Below are 25,986 nucleotides of genomic sequence, written 5' to 3'. Positions count from 1 at the left end.
AAACAGTCTTACAAACATAGAAAACGAACTATGGTTACCAAAGGGGAAAGGTCAGGGGAGGGATAAATTAGGAGTTTGGGATTAGCAGATACAAACTACTATATATAAAATAGATAAATAACAAGGGCCTACTGTATAGCACAGGGAACTATATTCAATTTCTTATAATAACATATAATGGAAAAGAAAATATATGGGTATGTATATGTATAACTGAATCACTTTGCTGTACACCTGAAACTAACACTGTAAATCAACTACACTTCAATAAAAAATAAAATTAAAAAAAAGAGAACAGGGCTATTTTATTTCGAACCAAAATACAATTCTCTTATTTGTCCTTTGAGGCCTCCGCCAATCAGCATCCCTCCACTGCCTTAGTCTCACTCCTGATTTCCCAGCAAAGCAGATCTCACTGGCTTGTTCTCACGTCCTTTGTACTCGATGTTTCTCTTCTCTGGAATGCCCCCACGCTCCTTCCCCTGACTCTGTGTTCTCACTGTATTGAAAATCCAATTCACATTCTTTGAATCAGGACTCTATCATTCAATACTTAGTTTTACTCTGGGGCCACTGTGATAAACTTGCCCTGGCTTCCACGTTTCTTTCCCAGGTAGTATTGAAAGTTGACACAATGTGTAGCCTCTTCAGCTCTTTTCTGTAACCTCGTGGTGCTCTTCCACGCTAGGCCCAGAACTGTGGTCGACTGACTTAGAAGCAGGGGAAGTGAGACACTGAGCCTCAGGGGTCCACGTTTGCAGGGATTAGTGGCCCTGGTTCGAGCTTGTGGGGGGGAGTATAGAAATTACTGTCTGATCAGGACTGAAATATTCATAACTACTCGCCCGTGCCAACTGGTTTTGATTCTGTGCCACTACTGTTTAGAGGTATTGTCCCTTCTTGTGACTTCATCTTTCAAGATACAATTTATTACTCAATAAATCTGAAACAATGAAATCAGTGTGTACTTATACACATAGACATATATCTTCTCTTTAACATGGGCCCAAACCTAAAGGAAACTCCATTAAGGCTATAAACAGAAAGAATTTATCTCAACTTTGATTGGTATTTCCACGGCTCCCTGAAATAAAATAGAGCCTGTTTGTTCTTAGTATTTTTTTATGATTTAGTGATATCCTGCAGAATACTTTATTTTAATTTCAAAAAGGCAGTGAACAACAGATGTGGTAGAAGGCCACGAAAGGGAGAAATGGGTTAGAGAAAGTCAGTTAAAACTAAAAATACACAGTGCCGGGCTTCCAAAGCAAAGCCAACTATAATAAGAGGAACAGAAAGCATTGTGGGAACTGGTTTCATTCAATCCTGGCACAAGGGGCAAGGAGGTTTACTTTTTTACTTCTTCTGGATAATCTGACTCTGTTAAAGCAGCATCTTTTTCTTCACCATATCATTTAAAATTGTATTTGGAGTTCAATCATTAACACCAATCTTTAGATTCTTATGATTACATTTGTACATCTCCACAATTTGTTAGCTATAAATGCAAAATCTAAAAAGCCCTGAAACCTAACTATCTATATAACACTTAAGGTGGTAGAAAATTTACCTAACCCAAACTAATTTGGTGGTAAAACCTCACCTGAACTAACATAGTTTACTGTTTTTATCTATCCTGCTTGGAGTGAATATTCCTACACTTTGCTGCTCAAACAATGCATTTGAATACAGAGTGAAGTTCCAGTCCTCTTGGGTGTGTAATGTAAAATATTACATGCATCCTATTATCTGCCTAAAATTCAAAGTTTTCTTAAATTTGAAACATCTCTAGCCCCAAAGATGTGAGATTAATGACTATAGATGTGAACTCATTTTCTCTTTTGATTTTCTCAGCAAGAAATGCTAGATTATTTACTATTATTTCGAGAATATTGCTTTAATACCTTGAAGTTTTTGAATGTCTTTACTATGAAAGAAGTAGCTAAACTAAGTGTAAACAAAGAACAACTCTGGATACAAGTTACACAAAAGGACCAAGAACACTTTAAAACATGATCAACTGTCAAGGGGCACAATTCAGAACCCAAGAGGGTGAAGAGTTTTCCATATTTTATTTTTTAACTTCCATATGGGTGTGCTGAATGAAAAGGAAAACATATACATACATGTACAAATATACACATACATATATACATATACTGGGTACACATTCATATCATATCAATCTACTGGCAAACTGGGAAATAGAATTAGAGCTAATGAATGTGTGTGTCTGTGTATCTGTATCATGCCATAGTCTCACAATAGATCACATTAGTAGTTCAAATAAAAGATATTTATTGTTGCAGATGCAACCACACACACACACACACACACACACACACACACACGAGTCTCCACCCAATATACTCCATTGGCCACCTAATTTTTTTGTATAATTATAGAAAATTAGTACTTTTCAACATTTTATCCAGTGGGATGGCTGTAATGAAATTAGTGTTGGCTCCCAATGTACAGTGCCAACTTCCTGAGGGGACAGGCTTGGGGTGGATACTATTGAACTAAATAATACTGATGGAATTTGAGTTGTACACAAAACACTCTGAGTGTGTTGGGAGTACAGCAAGGGAAGCACAGGTTCTTGGCTCTGCACTGGGCTATGACTCCAGGCCTCTTACAGGGAGAAAGTACCTGTTACAAACGGGGCAAAACTTGAGATCCAAGCAGTCCATCAACATTTATTGAAGGTCCACCATATGCCTTTACTGGGAGGCACTGAGGCAGACACTAGGAGCTGTTACAAAATTACCAGCAGGCAGAAGAGACTTTCTCTGCAAGAACTCACAATGTGAGCAGAGATGCAGGGCAACCACATATTAAAGAAATTATCTAAGGCATATTAATAATGAGCACAGATAATGTTATTAACATGCATATGAAAGTCCAAACGAAAACATTTTCAGAAGAAAAATTATCAAGCCCGGGGCTTGCTAGAGACACTCTTCTCACCTTTACCAGAGCTGTACTGTTATGTATGGTGATATTTATTGCATAATGTGATCTAAATGGAGGCTAAGAAGATGCTGTAATGGGAAAAGAACTGCAGACCACAGGTGAATTCCCACCTACATGTGAGCACCAATCAACAGATGGGGTGATGAAACCTGGTAAATGAAGGATTGGTTCTGGAGCCTGAGGGCACAGAGAAACACAGAGTTTCAGGACTGACCGCGTCCTGGCAGTTCTTAAAAACATTTCACTGACTGTATAAAAGCCACTACTTTAGAGCTTATGAGAATCCTTCCACTTCCCCAAAGAAAGTCAGAATGTTTGTACTGCTTTGCTATGATGTGAAAGGGACTAAATGATTTCTTTCTCCCTCAGTCTGTGATCCTTGCAGATGAAACAGAGAGGACAGGTCCTGCTTCCACAGGAGGGGCAGCAGCATCCTTTGGAGACAACCCCAAGACTTCTGAACTGAATACTCATGTCTCTAATTTAAGTAGGAGACAGTTAATTACTCTTAGAGACAGGGAGAATTGCAAGTCCCTGCCTATCTGCAGTACTGTCTAAAAACAATCAACTCATCTTTCAAACTTGACCAAAATACAAATGGTCTGAGAACTCAGTTGCCTAATAAGGACGTTCACTTTGGCACTCAGCAGCTTACGCATGGCTCACAGATGGCTTCTGTCTCGTTTTGTGTAATCCAATCATCCTGCACTACTGCGTCTCACAGTCTTCAGGAGTAATTGCAAAGCTCACCGCAACAGTTGCCTCTCGTTCCAGACGTCGTCGGCATCAAGAGTGTGGCTTTCACCACCTCTTTGACGTAGGATGTGCACATGGCTCTCCAGGTCAGAGTTGCTCCCAGCAAGGTAAAGAGAATTAACTTCTTTGCATTGCCTTTTGAGTTACTGCCTAGCACTGGTATAAGCAAATCTGTTCTATAAATGGCCTCTCTGTCTGTAGGCAACTTGTTTCGCTTTTGGCTGGGTACGGTGCAGAAAACGTTCTGCAGTACTGCTGGTATTGTGTGGTAACGGTGGCAATACAGAGGCACTCGTGCCCAAGAAAAGATTCAACAACATTTAAATAGGGGCTGTTTCAGAGGTACGATTTCACTCACAGGCAAACTTTCTAGTATGAACACCTGTACTTCTGCTGTCATTCTCTGAAATCATGACAGTTTGTCCTCGGTCTTTTTTTTGGCAGGGGGTGACTTTCATTTTTCCAACTTCTAAAGGATGTACAAGGTTTTAAAGGCAAAGTATTGAAACATTTTTAATCTGTAGGTTTGTTAGTTTCTTTTTCCCTTGAGGCTGGTGTTAATAGTTGTGTTTTATTTCAGTATAAAAATACTCCTTTTAAAAAATCAAAGCACCTAAAACAAGGAAATATGAAAGCCTCAAAACAGCTGTGTAAATTCACATAGGCTTTGGGCCTATAAACATCCAGCCTTATGGGAATGACACTCTGGAAAGTCTGATTTTTTCTTAAAAATTGAATTATGATTATGAATTAGTGTTACATTCATTTTAATAAAACATCAGTGCTGGGTGTATTTCCTTAAGCTTTTTCTGCTTACTGCCACCATCACAACATATATCATCAGTTAGAAATGTTACGTATGGCAATAGCTAAGAAAAGTTTTCTAGGTCAATAAAAACATTATTTTAGGCAAAAAAAAATTTTTTTAACTATTTTAAGGGGATTTTAACTGTTCATAATTTATGTAGTTTTGGGATTGAACTAGCAATAATAACTTTATTTGAAAGATAAAAATGAAAAGATAATATCCTTTCCCTTAAGTAGCTTACATAAAGAATGGGGACTCTATATTTAGTCTGGGCTTACACACACACACACGCGCGCGCGTGCGCGCGCTCTTTCCAGTGGAAATATCCAAGTAATTGCTTCAGTTCTTCACTTTTTTTCAGAATCTCAGAGTTTTATATGTAGAATCACAGCCTTAGAACATTAAACCAATATGAATAGGCTGAAAATAGGAGAGTTGCTGAAAATCTGAATTCTCCTGATACCTCCCTGTAAATTATGAGTTAACTTTTCTTAAGTCCTTGTTCTTTGTCAGTTTTATCAGCAGAGGAATTACTGATATGCTCATAAATTAATAGTAATAGCAAAAGTGACCTTTGTCTATAAAGAGAATTCCAAAACTCAATAGACATTTATTGAGTGCATGCAATGTGCCAGGCATTGGGCTAATTAAATCCTCCCTATCTCTACACTTTAAATGAGAGAAAAGCTGACTCAAGGGAAAGAGTTATGGCCAAAGGCCATTTAATTAATTTGCTGTCTGGGGAAACAGCACAGGAACTGGGAAGAAAGCCCAGGTATGAGAACTGCTAAGTTGTTGTTTGGGATACGATGCATTGTTTTTTCAGAACTCCAGTGGAACACACATTTCAAAGTTACATTCAACTAATGTAAAATTACAATTCTAAAACAAACGTTGCATGTAAAAATCTCAGAAGCACAATGCATTCCTGCATTTCCTTGTGGTTGTTGCCCTGAACTGGAGAATCTCATTCCTATAGACATTTTTAGAGGGAATTAGCATCAGTAGGCTGGATCCTGTGCCATGATACTACAGACAAGAGAGCCACATATAATGGTTTCTCTAGGAATCTTCCAAAGAACCACGCAGCAGGCTTCCACATGGGGACAAGTGGAGGGCACGTTGTTACCTGTTGAGCACATATAGTACCTACTGCTAGAAATCTTACTTGTATGCTAAATACAAAACCCCTATGAGATTGTGCCTATATTTCACAGATGAGTAGAACAAAACACAGAGAGTCACTGGCCAATGTCACACACTTGCCAGTGAGAGACTGGAGAAGAACCAGTATTTGATCCTAGAGTCCACATTTTTTCTAAGTAGGCTATGCTTCTTACTGTAGTGGGCTTTCATTGTTTATCTTCTTTTTCTTCGCTTCATTTATTGTTATTCAAAGTATATTTTATTCATAGACTCATGGACAGGAAAAAAACTACGGTTACCAAATGGGAAGAGGGGCAGGGATAAAAAAAGAGTTTGAGATTAACAGATACACATTACTAGATATAAAATAGATAAATAACAAGGACCTACTGTATAGCAGAGGGAACTATGTTTGGTTTCTTGTAATAAGCTATAATGGAAAAGAATCTGAAAAAGAATATATGTATATGTATGTATATATATAACAGTCATTTTGCTGTACACCTGAAATTAACATTGTAAATCAACTACACTTCAATAAAAATAAAATTTATTTATATATATTTATATCTTATATATATTTATATATATATACATGTTATTATATATATACATTTTATTATATATATATAATATTTATATATATAAAAAATATATATATATAAATTTATATATATAAAAAACATTTACCAAGCAATATGTTTGTGGCTGAAGAATCAAAATGATTAAATTAGTGTCTCTGTCTTTGGGAGTCTAGAGAAATTCACCTCCATGATAAGTATGCTAAGACACATGTGATTAAATCTATGACATACACATAACACAACAGATGTAAAAGAAATAAGGAGGGGTTGATTCTGTCTTTCAGGTGAGGGTGGAGTGTGAATATGATATATGAGCTAGACCTTGAAGGATATACAGATATTTGCTCTGTAGAGTAGAGCTGTTCTAGTTAGTTGGAACATTCTTCTTTGCAAAATCGTATAAAGTCTTCCAGTTTTCATAGAATAAATGGAGGTTATTATAAAAGGACTAGGCCAGGTTTTCACAGAGGAATTCTCCTAAATCTGCAAAGATAATATACTACCAATGTTACTGAAATTATTTCTGAGTATAGAAAGAGAAAAGCCACAAGACCTTTTTATGAAACAAGAATTATATTGTCATTTAAACCTTATAAAGATAGCACAAAAAATAAACTATAATCAATCTCACTTATGAGTATGGAAGTAAAAATCTAAATAACATATTAGCAAACAGAATCTAAGAACTTAACATAAAAATTAAACATTATGACCAAGTGATATTTATTACAAGCAGAAAATCATATGATCATCTTTATTGATGCTAAAATGGCCTTTGAGAAAAATTAACAACCATTCCTGATTATTAAAACATTAAATAAAATAAGAACTATTTCTTCTTTAGTGTTAATATATGATTATAACTACACACACACACACACACAGAGTGCAGTCCTGAAGCCAGTATAATACTACTAGAAGACATTCACATTAAGGCCGAGAACAAAGCAAGGATATCCACTAATTCCACTATAATTTAAAAATATATTAGAGGTACTAGTCAAAGCAATCAGACTAGAATAAACAATAGAGCCATAAGAATTGGAGTAGAAGATGTGAAACTATCTCTACTTACAGATGATATTGCAGTATATTTTGGAAAAATCCAAGAAAGTCAATGAAAATACATAAAAAAATCAGTAAAGTAATAGAACATTAAACTAAAAACGAAACTCAGAAGACTTTTTATACACAAACAATAGTTGATTAGACGATGTAACAGAAGATAAAACTTCAGTTATATTAGTAGCCAAAAGAGAATTTATTTACAGATAAAGTAACAGGAAATGTGTAAAATTTATGTGAGGAAAAATTAAAACAATTTTGAAAGATATAAAAGAAATTTGAATAAATTTGGAGATTTTTCTTGTTTTGGATAGCATGTGTAAACATTATAAAGCTATCATTTATTCCCATATTATTAGTACATTTAGCATGATTTCAATAAGAATAACAAATTTATTTTATGTACCTATTCAAGTAGATTTTGAAGTTTGTATGAAAAAAATAAATATAAAAATAGCCATGAGAACCCTAAAAAAGGAACAATGAGGTTGACTCTATTTATACATACCATAAAGCTACTGTAATTAAAACAGTGTGATATTGATCCCTGAATAGACCAAAAGACAGAGAAAGTAATGGAAGAGAATGGAAAGCTCACAAGTAGACAAAAAAATCACATGGAAGTATAGTAATGAAAAAGATAGTATCTCATTAGAATGTCAGGTTGTGATGGAAAGCAAAGAAGTACGAAGGAAATGATGAGGATACATAAAATGAACACCAGCTATCCTGTAGGTGCTCACACTGGTCAAATTTGGGACAATTTCAGCATCAATAAGAATCATGATACTGGTGCATTTTAACACATAGAAAATAGAAAATAACAAAAGTTACCAAAAATAGATGAATAAATAGTAAATACATAAGTTCAAGGAAAAGAAGGGAAATCTCTTTATATAAAGACAAATGCGTGCTGATATGTAGAGGAAAAAATAAAATGAGAAAATCACCATTTCACACCACCAGTGTAATGAACTGATTTAAACCAGAGCTATCAATGGATGAGGAAAACTAATGGGTAAAAATGTTTTGAGGGAATAGGCTAGTCACATTGTCTCAAATCTCACCTCACAGATTACTTACTAACTACAAAAGATACACAGTATAATTAAAATAGAACTGGAAGACATCACCTTTACCAAGTGATCAAATTGACCACCACCAATAATGAGACAAAATGAAGTTCCGTATCTCTACATGAGATACTTGGGAAACACACAATGTTACCCATGTAGGATTCTTCCCCAAAGTCTCTAACCATAAAGAAACTATCAGCCTCATTCAGAATATGACACTAAGAAGATAAGACAACCAAATGTAATAACTGAAAATTTAATTGATTCTAGGTTTCTCAGATTTTGTGGGCCATTGGAGAAATTTCGGTGTGGACACTATATAAGAAATATTTTGTATCCATGTAAAATTTTTTGTGTATAATAATAGTTTTGTGTTATATAGGAAATGTCCTTGTTCTTGGGAGAGTTTGGGAAATTAAGGAAGGACTGTACCAACTATAAAAGAATAGAGGAAAGTTCTATCTGAGGTTTCAGAATCCCCCCAAACCAGGACCAGTATCTTTGTAAGGACTTGTCTGGGACCCCAGGCAGAGTGTGAATGTTTGCAGGTGGAACCCTGAGGACTCAGAGCTTTAGTGGAGCCTGAGCCCCCCAGCTGCATGTCTCACTCAGCTGTCTTGCCAGTTCCTATACTGGTTTGACTGGGCATAAGCCCAAGAGGAAAAGGTCCTATTCATTCCATCCTTCTGGAATTGACAGCGACCTTTCACTCTTCTCTTCATTTGTCTTGTGACATCCGCGTCTCCCCCTATTCTACCACCTTTTACTTTGAGGCTAACTCAGAAATCTTATTATTTCATCTGCAAATATTTCCATATGTATCTTTGAAAATAAGGACTCAAAAATAATCACACCATTATAACACCTTTAAATACTAATAATATTAATTTCTTCAGCATCATCAAATAAACAGTCAAGTTCAAATAGCCAAAAGTCTCATAAATATCATAATTTTTAATAGTTTGTTTGATTCAGGATCCAAATATGTATTTTAAAAGAATAAATGAAAATTTTGACAGTAGCTAAATATTGAGACTGCTACAAATTCTGATCCTTATATATTAGCTTTTCCTAAAGTGCACTAATAATACTTATATGAGAATGAAGTTATGAGTTCAGTCACTTGGGTGGCAATATTAAGTGCCTTTCCTTTGGTAATGAAATACAATTTTTTTTCTAACTCACCTTGACCACTAAATAAAAGTATGACTTTGGGTCATTCATTCAACCTATCCAAGTCTCAGTTTCCATAATTTTAAAAAAGAAAGTGTTGAGCTAGATTTGATTATTCAAAATCCTTCTATTTCAAGTCTAGGTGAAGAGAGAGAGTTCTGACATCTGACAGATCTGGACTGGAGCCCTGCTACATACAGGCCACATGAGCTGGCATGAGTTTAACCTCCTTGGCTTCAGTTTGCAAATCTGTGAGATGCAGATGATAGTCACCAAAATCCATAGTGGTGGGGTACGAGGAAGGGTGGATAAAATGAGAAAACATGGGTAGAGTGCTTGGCACGTAGTCATCCCCCTATACATAGTACATGTAGTTAGACTATTAACTGTTTGGGGCAGCACTGTGGGGGTGAGGCTGGAAGGTTAGAGCTGCACTGTCTAATACAGTACCAACTAGCTACGCGTGGCTATGGAGCACCTGAAATGTGACTAGTCCAAATTGAGATGTTTTGTAAGTAAAATACACTCAAGGTGGGGGGGGGGAGCACATGGCTCAGTGGTAGAGTGCATGTTTAGCATGCACAAGGTCCTAGGTTCAATCCCCAGCATCTCCATTATAAACAATCAAACAAACAAAGAAACCAAATTACCTCCCCCTACCCCCTAAAATTTTTTAAAAATACACTCTGGGATTCTAAGATCCACTGTGAACAAACAACAAATATCTCCATAATAATTTTTAATACTTACTCTAAGTTGAAATTGGAAGTATTGGGTTAAATAAAATGTTATTAAAATTAATTTCACCCATTTTTTTTTACTTTTATGAATGTGGCTACTAGAAAATTTCAAATGACCTTCATGGCTTGCATAATATCTATTTATTTATTGAATATATATTATTTATTTGTAGAAATCTATTGGACAGCATTGGGCTAGATCACCAGTTGCCATTCCAACCATTTCGACTTGACCTTGCTCCTTCTTTTATTGTCCATCTAGTCAAACAGGGGATGAACTCGACTGCCCTGCTTCCTTGACCCTCACAACTTGTTGATTCTATTTCCTTACTAGCTCACGTATCTGTCTTCTTCTCCACCTCCACTACCGGCCTAGACTATGACAAACCCATGTATTTTATTTTATTGTTTGCATTTTTAATCGAGGTATAATTGGCATATAACATTTTGTTAACTTAAGGTGATTTGATGTATTAATATACTGCAGTATGATCACCACCAGAGCATTAGCTAACATCTCTATCGTGTCACAAAGTTGTCATTTCTCTCAGTGCTTTCCCTACTTAATGGTCCCTCTCCAATCAAGACTGCTCCTTCCTAAATCTTTCAGTGTCTCTCCTTGGCCTTCAGAGACACTGGAAATTCCTCATCAAGGCATTAAGTTCCCTTTATGATCTGACCCAACTCTTATAAACTCTCTCTCAGCCCTCCTCCCCACAACCCAGCATGTCTTTGCAGGTACTTCTCCTTCTGCCTCGAGCAGAACCCCTCATCCCCACCTCAGCATAACGGTTAAGAGTTAGAGAGTAGGTTTGAATCCTCGCTCTGAAATTTACTGACAAACTTTGAAAAAGTAACTAGGCCTCTCTGAGTCTCATTGTTCTTCTAAGAATAATAATAGACTTGTACTAAATGAAGAGGTGCCTTTCAGAATTTTTACGAGGATTAAATGAGATAATGTATAGATGGTGCCAGGTACATGGCAAATCTACAATAAGTGTTATTGTTGAACATTTTCTCCTGGACTAATGTTCCTTGCTACCCCACCTTCCACACACACTAGTCTCTCTCTTGGGTTTCTATAGCACTCTGTACTCTCCCCAGTCACAGCTTGTCTCTTTGAATTGTAGCCATCTGTATATTCATCATTCCTGCCTCTAGATTAGTGGTCCTCAAGGTGTGGTCTTAGAAACAGCAGAACCAGCATCCCCTGGGAACTTGTTAGAAATGCAAATTCATGGAGCCCACCCCAGACCTACTGAGTCAGAAACTCTAGGTCTGGGGTCCAGAAATCTGTTTTAATAGGCCCTCAAGGTGCATCTGATATTTATACACTTGAGAAGCACTGCTACATTGGGTATCTATGCCAGGGACCACATCCAATTCATCCTGTCTTGCCACCCAGCCCAGTGACAATTTGTCAAATGAAAAAATGGATGAATGAATCCTGATGACAGTGTGGGGGCTATCAAAGGACACTGATGGGGGGATGTCATGGTCTGATTGCCCTTTAGAAAGTTACTTTTGCAGGCTGTGTAGAATGCAGATTATAGGCAGAAGTTACTAGAAGCAACTCAATTTGCTTATTGAAAAATTGTGATTTGCCTGTGATACATGTTGCGAATATTTCCTCCTGTTGTATTTCTTGGCATTTAAGCCATTAATCCATTTGAGGTTAATTTTGGTGTTTCATACAAGACTGGAATCTTATGGGATTTCCCTATCTAGAAGTTAGACAATTTTTACAACACTATTTGTTGAATAATCCATCTGTTCTCCATTCATCTGCAACATTTCCTTCATAAGTCTCATATGTGGAAGGGTCCATTGCAGGACTGTCTATTGTGTTTTAGCCAATTGCTTGGTAAATTCTTGCACAAGGGTTTGACTATTGATGTGTTATTAGATATAATTTTTTGTTCATACTTTTCAAAATTTCTTAGCCATTCGCATATTTTTACTAGCATGATGGCTGAGATTGAGAATCATCCAGTCAAGTAAAAACATAAATATTGGCACTTAGGAACTTTGCTGTGGTAGACAGAGGGTAGGTGGTGTGGATTTATGTGCTGCATTAATCCTTGCTGCAAATACGTACTGTGTTAGCCTTCCAGTCAGCAACACTTTCTTTGTGCACTTTGAAATCCTTCCCACCCCATGGGTCTCCAAGCAAAACAAGGCTAGCCAACGCTATCTAGCACTCATCCATTGTCTTTTGTTTGTCAGACTCGTTACCAACAACCATGTGAAAAAGCCCAGGCCCTGGGAGCTCACCCTTCTGTTCTCTGCAGGTTGTTTTGCAGAACCTTCTCCTGTGTGTCATCCTCTTCTACACTGTGTACTACGTGGTTCTGGGCATGTGCAGCGTGATGTTCAAGTAAGTAGCACATTGCCTTCACACAGAACCCAAAAGCTCAGATCCAATATGAAGTGGGTTCACATTCAATACTGAACATGTTTTTATGGGATAGAAGAAGCAGATTTTTAAATGGTATACCTTCTTCCTTTTTTAAAAAAAGTGAAAAAAAGCATATGTGCCATCTTTGAAAACAGTAGAAGTAACAATCATGAAATGAGGTGACTGGAACCAGGCAGGGCTGGTCCTCTTCCCTTGGGAGGATGATCATGGAAAGAAAGTGAAGCTATCACTCCCTGGGCTGGTGTTGAATCAGAGGACATTTGAACTAGAAGGGAATTTAGAGAAAATCTACATCCAATTTAAATATTTTCTGATGTATCCTGGAAATAGCTTTGGACTGTGAGTCAGAAGACCTGCACTCCAGCCCAGATTCTTACTAATTCCTGGATCATCTTGACTAAGCCATAGTGTCTTCTTTCAATTATCTTCATTTGTCAAATGGAGGTAATAATCCAAAAGAGGGTTATCATGAGGACAAAGTAACACATGTAGTTTTAAAGATATTTTTATGTAAGTGTGAGGCCTTTTTTTTCAGGTATTTTTTTTTTTTTGGTCTTGCTATGGTGGAATTTTGTCTTTATAGATTTAGCTTGCCAATACATTAATTTCCTTAAAATAATTATGTATAGTTACAAGGAATTTCCTAGAAGTTGATTGTTTATACAATTTAATTTTATTGTGTAAGCAAGGAATTAGGGCCTTTCAACTTCAATATGCAAATTAGTGTCAAGAAATGATTACACTGACCTTTGTAACCAGAATAATGAAGCTTGTTTGCAGGCAAACCCACTGAGGAAGAGTCTGGTGTTTCACACACAGTCTCAGCTGTTGCCTGGGACTGGAGATGTTGAGGCCGTGCCTGGATCAGGGAAGGGCTGAGAATATTCAGGGCTCTCTGAGCCTAGGATTTCAAGGGTTTGTAGTAATGGGAATCAGAGAGGGATTTGAAGTAATTGGGCCTTATAGCTCCAGCTAACTGATGGACCAACTGCACACAACTACAAACTTGGGCATGGTAGGAGGTAGTGTGGTTTACAGATTTTAGAGTAGGAAGAGATCTCAGAGATCAATCCTTTCAACTTATAGGTAAGAAACTAAAGCCCAGAGAGGTTAAGCAACTTGCCCTGGTTCACAGTTAACGGCTCCATCAGGATTATAACCCAGGTCTTGCTGCCTCCCAGTCTATGCCCTCATCACATTGTTCATTTCTTCTCCCCCATTTGTTGGAAGGGACCACCAGGATTACAGCTGAGATCTCAAATGAAATAAAGTCCACTTGGTGGACAAAATGGACTTAATTGCCCAAAGAAGACAATGTGAATAAAGAGGTTATTTGGCTGCCATTCAAGTCAGCCAGTTTTCAAATGTGTCACCAAGTGATTAAAGCTAATGACTTATCCTTGAATGGGAAGACTGATGTGCAGAACCTTGATGTGCAAAGTTATGAACTGCCTCCTCCAGCGTAAACTCTTTCCATTTGTAACATCTTCAGGGTGTACGAGTTGGATGTCCTGGCACCATTTGATTTCAAAACAAATCCCTCATGGCTCAACACAAATTATAAAGGTACCTGGTTTTAGTTCTAAATCTTGTTAATTAGTGAACTAAAGGCCTCCAAAAATCAAAATAGTTTTCGTTTGATAAAAAATTTTTCAAATATCAAGCCTTCGTCTCAGCCATCTGTATCCTATATCTGACTTTAGAAGTGTGGAAAAGTGCCATTAGAATTTTTTAAACGGTTGTCCCTAAAAGATGGAATAGAGTGAAATAGGTGGATAGTATTGCTATATGATTTTTTTGGTGATATTATGGGTAAACTTTTTATGCATTAAATATTTTCCAAAGAAAAAGAGGAAGAATGGCTTAATGGACTGATGTAGAAAGATATTTGTGAGATATGAAATGGAAAACAAAGACTACAAAAGAGTTTGTATAGTATAATTATTCATTTTTGTAGACTAGAGTAAAATACATTATGTCAGTGGTAAGAAATCTGGAGAATTAAGCAACAAACTGTTATCTCCCAGCTGGGATGACAGAGGACTTTCATTTTCTGCTTTGTACATTTCTGCTTAGTTTGATTTTTCTTCCCCAAAATGCAAAGGAAAAATATTAAGAAAGAATATATTAGGAAAATGTTATCTCTTTTAAATTCACTGTTTTTGTTGAAGAAATAATTATTAGTTAATACCTAGTAAGTTCATAATCCTTATGTATGTTAACAGTAACATCTATTTGTATTGAATGAATATTACACATACTTGTTTTGGAGTTATTCATGATGAGTTTGCCCATCTTTCGGAAAATAAGATTTTAATGCTATTTTCCATTACAAAATAATAGAGGTAATTTAAGGAAAGCTTATAAAATACCTACAAGTAGAAAGGAGCCAAAAAAGAAAATCAATCACAAACTAGCTTTGTAAATAGAACCATTCTTAATATTCTGTTAAATTTCTTCCTACCTTTTTTCATTTAATGAATTGTAGATTCTTCAAACATTACAATTCTTTAGAAAGCCACTGGACATCTATTTTTGGAACAAATATGCAAATATATACAAATTGCCTGAAGCCACACATGACTTGTATAGGAAATTCGGTCAGCTAGAACTACTGAATTTAAGTAAAAAGCTTCAGAAGAGTCTCTTGCAATGGGTACCCTTGTTTGGTGCCATTATTGATTTAATTTGGGATAGACAGACTATGTTCAGACAAGACTCTTTCATTCAAAAGAGATACAAGAGTTCTAACATTCTATCTTAACTTTCTCATCATGCATTTCCCTATTGAAGATTGAATTAACTTTTTTCTTCCAAGTCATTCCACAAATGATAAAGAAATAGTCACAGGGAAGAGTTAAGTATGGGCTGTGTGTGTGGTTGGGGTGGGGAGAAAGATTTGAAATTCAGCTGCCATTATTTAATTCTTGCCCTTGAGTCAGTCAGTGGAGGATAGGAGGATGACACAGGCTCCTTGGAGAAAGCTGTGTTCTGACATAGCTGAGAACAGCGAGGAGCCTCAGGATGCCTGGCGCAGTTTACATCGCTCCTTCCTCTCGCAAAACAACTAACATGTGTACAAAGACATCAGTAAACCCTCAGCCTATTCGATGTTTCGTTTTGGGGCGTGGAGAGATAGGTACCATAACTCTTTAAAGTTGTTACTTTGAGGATCCAGACTTGTTTAATCTTGGAGACAAAATGGAAGACTAAATCTCAGAGCCTTGGGCACATACTGAGGGTCAGGGTTCTTGTCTGTTTCCACCGTTTTGTCACCGAGGAGGTCAGGTTTAGCACAAACACTGTGAAATGTGAGTCTGGTTGAGACATTTGACTACTGATACCTTTCCCTTGCATCACAGAGACTAGATTACAAACTGCTTTCATTAAAAATAAAATCCTCCCTACTCACAGACATAGAATACAAACTTGTGGTTGCCGGGGGTAGGGGGTTGGGAAGGGACAGACTGGGGAGTTCCAGATTTGTAGATACTGACAGGCATGTATAAAATAGATAAACAAGTTTATATTGTATAGCACAGGGAAATATATCCAAGATCTTGTAGTAGCTCATGGTGAAAAAGAATATGAAAATGAATATATGGATATTTATGTATGACTGAAAAATTGTGCTGTACACCAGAAATTGACACAACATTGCAAACTGACTATAACTCAATTAAAAATATAAATAAATAAACAAACAAATAAATAAATAACCAAAGGGGACTTGCATCCTTATATTTAATATAATTGAATAGGTTCTAACTGAAAACAAGCCCGAGCTTTCAAAAATAAAACTACTGATTGATAAAAAATAAAAATAAATAAATAATATCCTCCCAACAATTTTTTTGAGGTAGATGAGATAGTACTCCATTTCCCAATTTATAGAGAAAGTAACAGACTGACCACCAGAGGTTAAAATCCTATTCAAGATTATACCACTCAAGTTATAAGGTGAGGCTGGAACACCAGTATCCTGACTTCAAATTGTGTACGACTTCCTTTAAATCATGCTGTCTCTATCATAAACAAAACATAAGCCTTCTCTATCAATATAAGCAAATACAGCTTGTTCAAGACTAAAATCACTCTCTCTAAGCACCTGCAAGTTAACCTATAAAATCTGTAAATGCTGATAAAAGAGGCATCCCTGTTTCCCTTTAATCGGGGGGGGGGGGGGGGGAGCTCTGAGAACCGCTAGTGGAGGTAGCAGTGGAAATGTGATGAGAGAGGTCATGTCAGTGTAGTTCTTTCCACAGCCCTGACTTCAGAGGGCAGGACATGCTGAAATCGCATTTCCATACGACAGAAAAGGAGCTAGTGTGAACTCTCCATTCAACTTTTGAAACTTGTTGAGTTAAATAGAATTAAAGAGGAATAAAAACTCTGGCACTTGCTGAGTGTCTTGCTCACCCACTAGGCAACTGCTGGCATGCCAATTAATAAATTACTCATGCACAATAAAACATAATGGGACTATTTTACTTTTTGCTTTGAAAAATGTGGAGTTTGCCTACTGATATTTATCAGTTCCTGAATTATATGAACATACCAGTCATTTGCTGTGTTTTAAAAGGAAAGAAAGGTAATTTTTATGGAAAGTGATATCCACACAAAGAGACGGTGGTGGTATGTCACATATGTCATTTTAAAGTTTGATGGATCTCATCCTCAAACTACCAAAACTACCTCAAAACTACCAGAGTCGTTAAGATCCTTACCAAAGACAAAAGGCAAAGGCTGACTCTCTTCATATGTTCAAGGCTCTTGGAGATTTGTGGTACTGATCTGTCAATAACTAGCTCTTTATCCATGTTCAGGGAAAACACTCGGAAACAACTGCTGGTTGAGAAGAGTACCTCCATCCACATGAGTCATTTAAGACACATTCTTTCCTTCATGGTTATCGGTTATGTTTCCCAGATGACTATCTGAACATACTGTTTTATTACAAAGACACAAAGGAACTCATTTCCAAGTTAGGCAATAACTGGTACCAAAGAAATGTTATTGTTCAATAAACTCTTACATTTGTTTTGTTTTTTTTTCATTTCTAAAAACCCAGAGCTGAATTTTTCGTTAGTTTTTAATATATCTTCAAATGAAATTTGCAATCTAGTTACAGGTTGGTGTGCACTGGTTACACTGCAACTTTTCTTTATTGTATTTTACTTCTGAAATGCTAAGTATAAAGAATATAAAACAGAAATGATGTATTGTTATTTTTCTATAAGCCTAACAATTATTAAGAAATGGAATATTTTTTAAGTTATTATTCAAATTTGAGGAATGTGAAGAGATGGAACATTAAACATTTCTTATCAAAATTTTTTTTGCAGAACAAGTTGTATCGGTCCTGTTACTAATTGTGTTTCAGGATTATTAGTTGCTGTAAGCCTAAATAATTATAGTCTTCCTTTTATCTGCAGTTCTTTTCGTCTCAACAGAGGTCACCTACTTCACCTGCGGATTGCTTTTCGTTCTGGTTGTGGAAGAGTGGGTTTGGGATTATGGTATTTCAGTAACTATTCTCCATGTTGCCATCACTTCCACTAGTAAGCAAAACAAAATAAAGGAAACAAAATGTGTTCAATCTGGTGGTGTACCGAAATCGATTCGTAAGAGTCGAACTTTGTTATACGCATGTTGTTCTCTGACGGCTAAATGATAAAAACTGATGATGAAAGTTCTTCACCTCCTCCCCACCAAGCTCTTCTGCCAATTCCTCAGAGAAGTTTTGATTAGCTCCATCTTCCAATTCAAAACTGTACTGAAATGTAGGTGTTACTTAGCCTGCCTTCATGTTCAACTTGCTGTCAATTGGTTGGGGTTTGCCTCTGTTAAATACTTTTCCTCCAAATGCTTTCCTGAGGGAGAAATTGGCAAAAGACTGGGAACTGGGACCCGAGGAAACCTGTACTTGCAGGCTTGCAAACTTCCGAACAATAGTTACTATTTTAACAAGAAAACCAGGTTCTTAGACTAAAGGGTTTTTACTGCTACCTGTGATCTTTGGAGTTGGAAGGAAATGGATTCAAACTTCATTCCTACTTTTTTACCAGGTGTTTGGTCTAAAGCAAGGCACAACATCCTTACGTTAGTTTCCCCTCTGCAGAATGGGAGAGGCCTAGTGAAGTTTCAGTGAGAATGAGAACTTGTCTGACACAGTGTCTAGCCTACAATCATTACTCAGTAACTGATAGTTTCACCCATTCTTTCATCCATTTATTCAAAACTTACCTTTCCATTGTAACTTTTTCTCTTACTGTCTTCCATTATTAAAAAAAAATTCTAGTGAAAATATGGGTGGTCTTCAACCACAATTTATAATTCAAAGTTATTATTATTTATTAACTATTTAACTATCACTCATATTTTCATTGCCTTGATCTACTGATGGGTATAATCAGTCTCCAACTTAAGAACACACAATTTTTTAAATGAATTGCTGCATCTCAGCATCAATGCTATTGGAACATGCTAGTATATCAGTCTTCTAGCATCAATTTCCTCAGACACAAAGGCTTTCAGTAACTTGGGAAACCACTGAACCCCACCTGAAATTCCCTATTTTACTTCAGGGCTTAAATATTCCTGAAGGCAGCCATAGGACATTTGCAAAAGGGTTTGGGAGCATACGGCAGCTCAGACTTCAAGGTCAAGACAGGCAATAGGTTCTGGATCCAGAAAAGTCACAAGTTAATTGTTTAACACATAGCACGTAGAGAATGCTTAACAAACACTGCTCAACAGAATTGAGTTCACAGTAGTGAAGTCACTTAGAACTCCAGAGAGAGCCAGGCACTGAGGATTCAGGATGGCTTTAGGCTCATTTCTGCTGTGTATTATTTCAAGTCAACTTTGTGAACTGACCTGAGAACCTGACAATTCAGGACATCCATTTCTAAGAGTGAAGTTTCAAATATCTGACTTAACAAATGACATTTTTAGACAATGACTTAAGTACCACTTTGGAGCTACCTTGATTTCACAGATGTGGACAAGATTTCTCTTTGTTATGTGGCTACGATTTGACCAAGCAGAAGTATTTCTTCATGAGCAAAACAGTAATGTGTATTTTGAAAATGAACAAGCCCTTTTTTTCTGTTGCAGTTATGTTGGAATTCCCCTTGACATCACATTGGTGGGCTGCTTTAGGTATTTAAATATATATATGTAATACCCATGTATATTATACATATATATGTGTATATAATGCCTATTTCACATAAATATATATGTACATAAAAACTGGGACCATAAAAATATTTTTATGTGGGTCAGGTAATTGGACCAGAAGACTACTCAAGGGTTTTAAAATTCTAAAATTATAGGGAATAAAACACTGTATATATATTTGTGACATATTCATTTGGTTTTCTCTCTACATGAATGGCATTATTGTCTTCATAGTAGTACAGGAAGAAAGGAAATTATTTTATTTCATGAGTTTTTTTCTGTCCACCATTTGAATGACTGAATTCATCAATCACATATGCGGTAAGAAAATTAACCAAGAGAAAGTGACTTTTCTAAAGCTGTTTCTTTACGTTACGCCAGATACTGCCCACAAAATATGTTTAGATTTCCTCTTTGCAGTAAACTTGGCAATGGTTTTTATCTAATTATTGTCGTGCTTAGTGATGAGAAATGGAAATGCAGCACTTTACCCCATTCTTTTCCCTGAAGTCGAGTTACCTGTTTATCGTACCAATATTATTTACATTACCTACTAGCCCCCTTCACTAGAGTTTAATTCTCCACTTACCATGCATATCCATAATTTTCCAATGTCGTTTAGTGTATACAGAAAACACTTGAAGAAAGTGGTGTTCTATTCTGCATAAGCCTTCCCAAGATCTAAATTTTTAATAAATTAGAAAAAAAGATACTGAAAGAAATGCTTTCATGAACCTAAGTGGAAATCATCTTTTCTCTATGAAAAACAACTCTCTTTGGGGTTTTATTTGCAATACCATAAAATTTATTGAGGCCTAGCCAGCTCAGTCACATAGCAAATGTAACCCTGAAGACAAGGAGAATCAACTTTGGCATAATAGAATAACTAACAGAATTTGCTAAAATAGTTGGGTAACAATTTCGGATTCAGTAATCAAGTTTGGATTACTCAGAGGACAGTTGTCAAGTGATGTCTGAGGTAGCCTTCTTTGTTTTTCTTTGAGTTAACAATTTAGATGTAAGAGAATAGTGGCTGACCACCTTGGAAGTTCTATCTCGTGGTCCACATGGGATGTGCGTCTTTGCGTGAGCTGTGCAGTCCTGCAGGCCTCTGAATCACCAAGGGCCCTTACCTCAGGAACGGTAGATATTCATGGGAGTTATGCAGTTACCAGTATACACAGAACAACAGATTTATGAAAGCCCTGTAAAGCCAGACTAATATTTTAAAATAAGTAAGAATCATTGGACAACAAAATCAGAGCTAAAGGCATTTTCATAAAACCAAATAGCTCAGGTAGGTGGAATTCTTGTTTTCAAAATCTTTTCTATACTCAAAAATATTTTCCACATTAGTAAGCATGTTTTCCTTTTATAATTAGAGGCAAAAAAAAACCTTATTAAATATTTTAAAATAGTAACAACACAAACAAATGGCAGGTCTGAAGGGCTAAAAAAATTGAGAATTGTAAATTCCTTGGCATGAGCTTTGACTTCATTGCCTTTGAATTTCTGAGTTTTAAGAGCTCCTTACTATTAATTTGACAGAACCATCACTTATTCCCTGAAGGAAGTTTTGAATTTCAACAATTTACCAGTGCAGAATCTATACCTACTCTCTCTTAGCTGAATCTATAAACTCCTTTATTTCAAATACTATGTCAGTTTGGGGAACATTATTTCAGTCATAACAATTGTTCTTATTCATAATCTCACCAATGAATAATTCATTATTGGTAGTTAACCAAAACTTCTCTTTCATTACTTGCAGGATTCGGCTTAATTTCAATGATTTGTGGAGGCCAGACTTTAGCATATTGTTTGTTCAAAGACAATTTTATCTATCCAGATCTGGATGATTTTTAATAGAGCAGCTGAATTAATTTGCTTCAGACTTCCTATATTATTATGTATATTGTGTCCAAGTTAAATTGTATTTTTTGTTCATTCCTATATTCAAGGTTGACTTTATTCAGAATACTTATTAACTATAAAAAGAAACAAGAGAAATTAATGGAGAGCAGAAGACTTGTTGTAAAGAATTCACGAGCAAAATGTTCAGAGTCATAAAATACAGTGTTTCCCAACGTGTGTTCTGTAGAACCCTAGTTCTGAGTAATATTAATAGTGCCATGCAAAGAAAATAAAAGTTGCATGTTTAAGTATTTTTGTGGAATCCTGGGCTTAAGTAAAACAGACTTATTTATTTCAGGACTCCCTAAAACCTTGAACGTACTATTGTGAACAAGGCATCTCAAAGAAGTAGTATACCTCGGGCGCTGCTTCTCAAACATATTTGACCAGAGACACACTTTAGAAAATGCTGATGTATCATGTGGAAACTATTACATAGAAAAGGGCAGATTAAAAACTACTGCAAATCCCTGTAACCAAAATTAGGTTCTGTTACTGTCCCAGAGTATTTGTTAGAGCATTCCTTATGAAAGGACTGCCTTTTAAAAAATGTAAATGTCTATTTCTTTCCTTAGATTATGGTGTTCTATCTAACAGTACTTCTCAAAATGGAATGTGCATTTGAATCAAGTATTTGAATTGATCTTATTACAATGCAGATTTTGGTTTAGAGGGCTAGAGTGGTTTAGAAGCCTGAAATTCTGTATTTCTAACAATTTCTAGAAAATGCCTCTGCTGCTGGTCCATGGACCACTCTTTAAGTAGCAAGGGCTAGGTGCTTGGGACCATGTATTTTTTAAGGTTGTATAGCTCTGTACTGCCAATCCTATGTTTTTTTTTTATCATAATTATTCAACACATGCTTGTTGAATTGTATTAAAATTGAGGTGAGTTAAATTTATATAACTATCTCAAATATTTCCCATTTTTTAGTATGCTTAAAACATCTCCAGATATAAAAGAAATGCATAGCATGTTTACAACTAAAATATAAGTGTAGGAAAAAGTAGAGGAAAGTGACAACTCTTCCTGTCCCACCCTCCCCCCGACACACACTCTCCCACACACAGTTAGGGAAACAATTAGAAACTAAACAAAACCCTCTCTCTCTAGAATGTTTTTCCAAAATGAGTCTTTTTATCCTAAAAGTCTATTTCTCCCATAAAGACATGCATTTAACCACTAAGAAATTTCATGCTAATTATATGTATTCCAGGTAACCTTCCAAAAACTACTTTGTGTTGATCAGTTACTGGTTAGATAATTTAAGCTTCTCATGCACGTGTAGGTGTGAAAGTAACACTACTGTCCCCCTTGCTTCCTTCTCACATTTACCTATTCATACAAACTTTGATTTATCATCCTTTATTCCCATCCTTCCTATTAATTTCCTCCAAAATGTTTGGTTACAGAAGTATCAAAATCTGTAACTCTTCTAAATAAGTCAAGGGACTTCAAATTCCAATTACTAATAATGATTTTTTTTTTTATCTTTCAAGGAAGGCAGCATAGGGTAGTTAGGAAAGGGTCCACATTATGATCTTTGATTCCCCAGTTAAAAACACATCGACAGCACACGGAAGGTGTGTCTTGTTAGTGATACAAAAAACTCAGTCCTTCTCCGTGAAAAATGCAAATATCGAACAAATCATAAATATACTGATGGAAAAAAAAAACTGCCCCCCATATTAACTGACACTTGGAAGAAATTTACAGAAACATTAAGACTGCCTAAATAAATTTGATAATTAAAAAAGATTTGGTTGATTAAGTACTTTTTAATATAATGAGAATTAAGTTACACTAGTAAATTAGAATAAGCATCTCTCCAGACTCAGAGGGCCTTAATATCTTGTCATTCTGTAGTGGAACTTAATTAGCATGTTTATTTCTAGGATTAGGAATCCATCTGCTCAGGTAATTACTACTATGTTAATACTTCTCTTTCCTTTCCTCCTGATCACAAGAATAATCTGTGGTTTTCTTCTTTCTCTCATTAAAATGATTATCATTATCTACTTGATGACACCACTTGACACACAAAAACTAAAAATACAAATAGGGTGCATATTTTAGCTTAAAACTATTGTGCATCTGACATATTAACTAAATATTCAATTTTGTTTTTATTGCTTTAAACTATATATAACTTCTCAAAGGTCCAGAGTCAAGACCATTAAATTTCCTTTGCCAATGTTCCAGAGAATTGTAAGTCAGTAGAATCCCATCCTACATTTCGATGCATATTTTTCAGGCAAGATTGGTATTACTTTCATATTTTAAAGAAAGATAATACTTTTGTGTTATGTATAACCTTTTCATAAACATGCTCTAAAGTTATTAGACCACTGTGTTATCATATAATATAAATCAATTTACGTATTTTTAAATAATGTTTTACTTAAAGGAATTAGTTCTCAAATGACTGACATTGATTCCAAAATACATGTGAGGATATTATTTTTAAATCTGCAGTCTAAAGATTAAACTCCTATCTGAGATTTTATGGGTTTTGTTCAACCAATCTTCTTTAGTAGCTGAACTGATAAATTCAAAACCTGTTTGGTGTCACTCTAAAGCTGTAGAGATTATCCTATAGAAGTGTGATAGAGAATTTTATGATAAGCATAGAAAGAAAAATAAAGAAAGAAAAATAAAAGCATTTCCTAAATTTGTTTCTTCATAAACTTTATAAACCTAAGTTGCCAGGTAAATGAATCTATAGCAAAAGCATCCATAGATGTTCTTTGTAAAAACTGTCAGAAAAGAGAGAAAATACAATTTGGTTCATATGAAGACAATGTATTTTTCTGTAGAACATTTCTACGGCAAGAAAAGATTTCATAAAAGATTAAAAATTTGGGAATATCTCACATTTTTAATAAAGGACAATAAAGTTATAACTTTTCCAAGAATTATGCCTTACTTATTATCTTAGCTCTTTATTTTTGATTTTCCTTTATTCTATCTAAATGTCCCTGATAGTTTAATAAAAAGAGGACCAAATCATCCTTAAAAACAGAGTTAATTACCATCCAACTTTCTTCTTGGTAAAGAATATTCACCCTTCCCCATATGCCCAATAATTCAAACAGGAACTGAAATTATTATTCCAATAACTATCTAAAATGACAACTGCACAAAATTTTAGTTCATTACTCTAGCCAGTATTTTCAAAGATTATCACAATGATATATTATTCATTGTTCAAAAATAGGAAAATACAAAAAGTTGAAGAAAAGTAAGATAATTCATAATCTCATAATTAGGAATCAGCGTGTGTGTGTGTGTGTGTGTGTGTGCATTTTTTGACTACTTTGGATTACACTATAATTTTCAATTCTGCTTTTTTTAAACTTAACATTATATCCTAAACATTTCATTAAACATATTTTAAACAATGTGAATGGCTGTATATATTTCTATAATATAAATGCATTACAACTTACTTAACCATTTCCTTTTTACTGATGCTTACATTTTATATAATTTTTTTCACATTAAGTAGATAGACATTAGATAGATCTTCATCTGAGTTCTCAGGTGAACTTGATCACTGGAAGTGAAATTATTAGATCATATGGTATGACTTTTTAATTATTGAAACATATTTTCAAATTGCTATTCACAATATTTGAACCAATGTATTCACCCACCAAAAGTACAAAAGTACCCATTTTACTGTGCCCCTCTGACATTAAGAACTATTATTTTTAAAAAAGGAACTGTTATTTTTATACTATTAATTATGTGTCTATTACAATGATATCTTTACAATGCGTATCAACTCCGAGGCACTAGGAATGTTCAAGTGTAACATACGTAAAGCACCATACCTAGTAGTTGTTTTATCTCTAGCTGTTGTTTGGTAGCTCATAGGACATTAAAATTGACGAGGCTTAAGCTATTTGTAGGCAAGGATATGGTTTTGTTCAATGCTATATAATCAGCTCCTGGAAGAGTGTCTGGGTTGCATTAGACATATAAGATGCACAATTAAATGAGGAGAAAAAGCAAATAGATTTTTTCTTGCTTCAGAGCAGTTGGCAACAATTCTTCAAATTAGTTGCATGTTGAAAGATTCCTCTGGCACACATGGGAGGGGTTTGGTTGTTGTACTGATCCAGCCAGAGCCTTTAGTGTC

The 25,986-nt window shown here is 35.5% G+C and overlaps 1 protein-coding gene across 3 annotated transcripts; it reads left to right on the top strand.

The window, feature by feature from the left end:
* The first annotated feature begins 3,661 nt into the window (after positions 1 to 3,661).
* TMEM244 (transmembrane protein 244) lies at positions 3,662 to 25,288 on the top strand. Of its 3 annotated transcripts, none has more exons than XM_032484898.1 (5): positions 3,662 to 3,839; positions 12,616 to 12,701; positions 14,236 to 14,309; positions 18,179 to 18,304; positions 22,141 to 25,288. In XM_032484898.1, exons 1-5 carry the CDS (start codon positions 3,807 to 3,809, stop codon positions 22,170 to 22,172), a joined length of 351 nt encoding a protein of 116 aa, XP_032340789.1. In that variant the 5' UTR covers positions 3,662 to 3,806; the 3' UTR covers positions 22,173 to 25,288. The 3 variants fall into 3 exon arrangements, with proteins under 3 accessions (XP_032340789.1, XP_032340788.1, XP_032340787.1); XM_032484897.1 differs by lacking the exon at positions 22,141 to 25,288 and adding an exon at positions 21,700 to 22,127; XM_032484896.1 differs by lacking the exon at positions 22,141 to 25,288 and having other exon boundaries at positions 18,179 to 21,690.
* Positions 25,289 to 25,986: the final 698 nt, after the last annotated feature.

The sequence above is a fragment of the Camelus ferus genome, chromosome 8, assembly GCF_009834535.1.
Source record: "Camelus ferus isolate YT-003-E chromosome 8, BCGSAC_Cfer_1.0, whole genome shotgun sequence".
NCBI classification, from domain to species: Eukaryota; Metazoa; Chordata; class Mammalia; order Artiodactyla; family Camelidae; genus Camelus; species Camelus ferus.
The sequence above is the reverse complement of the archived record's forward strand: the minus strand, read 5'-3'. Positions and strand labels throughout refer to the sequence as shown.

What these genes read in the sequence shown, in the direction of transcription:
- TMEM244 (XM_032484896.1), top strand. Translation starts at nt 3,807, where the DNA reads ATGGCTCTCCAGGTCAGAGTTGCTCCCAGCAAG. An exon ending in ATGTGCAGCGTGATGTTCAA is followed by an intron (nt 12,702 to 14,235) that starts GTAAGTAGCACA and finishes TAACATCTTCAG; the next exon opens with GGTGTACGAGTTGGATGTCC. An exon ending in GCTCAACACAAATTATAAAG is followed by an intron (nt 14,310 to 18,178) that starts GTACCTGGTTTT and finishes TTTTATCTGCAG; the next exon opens with TTCTTTTCGTCTCAACAGAG.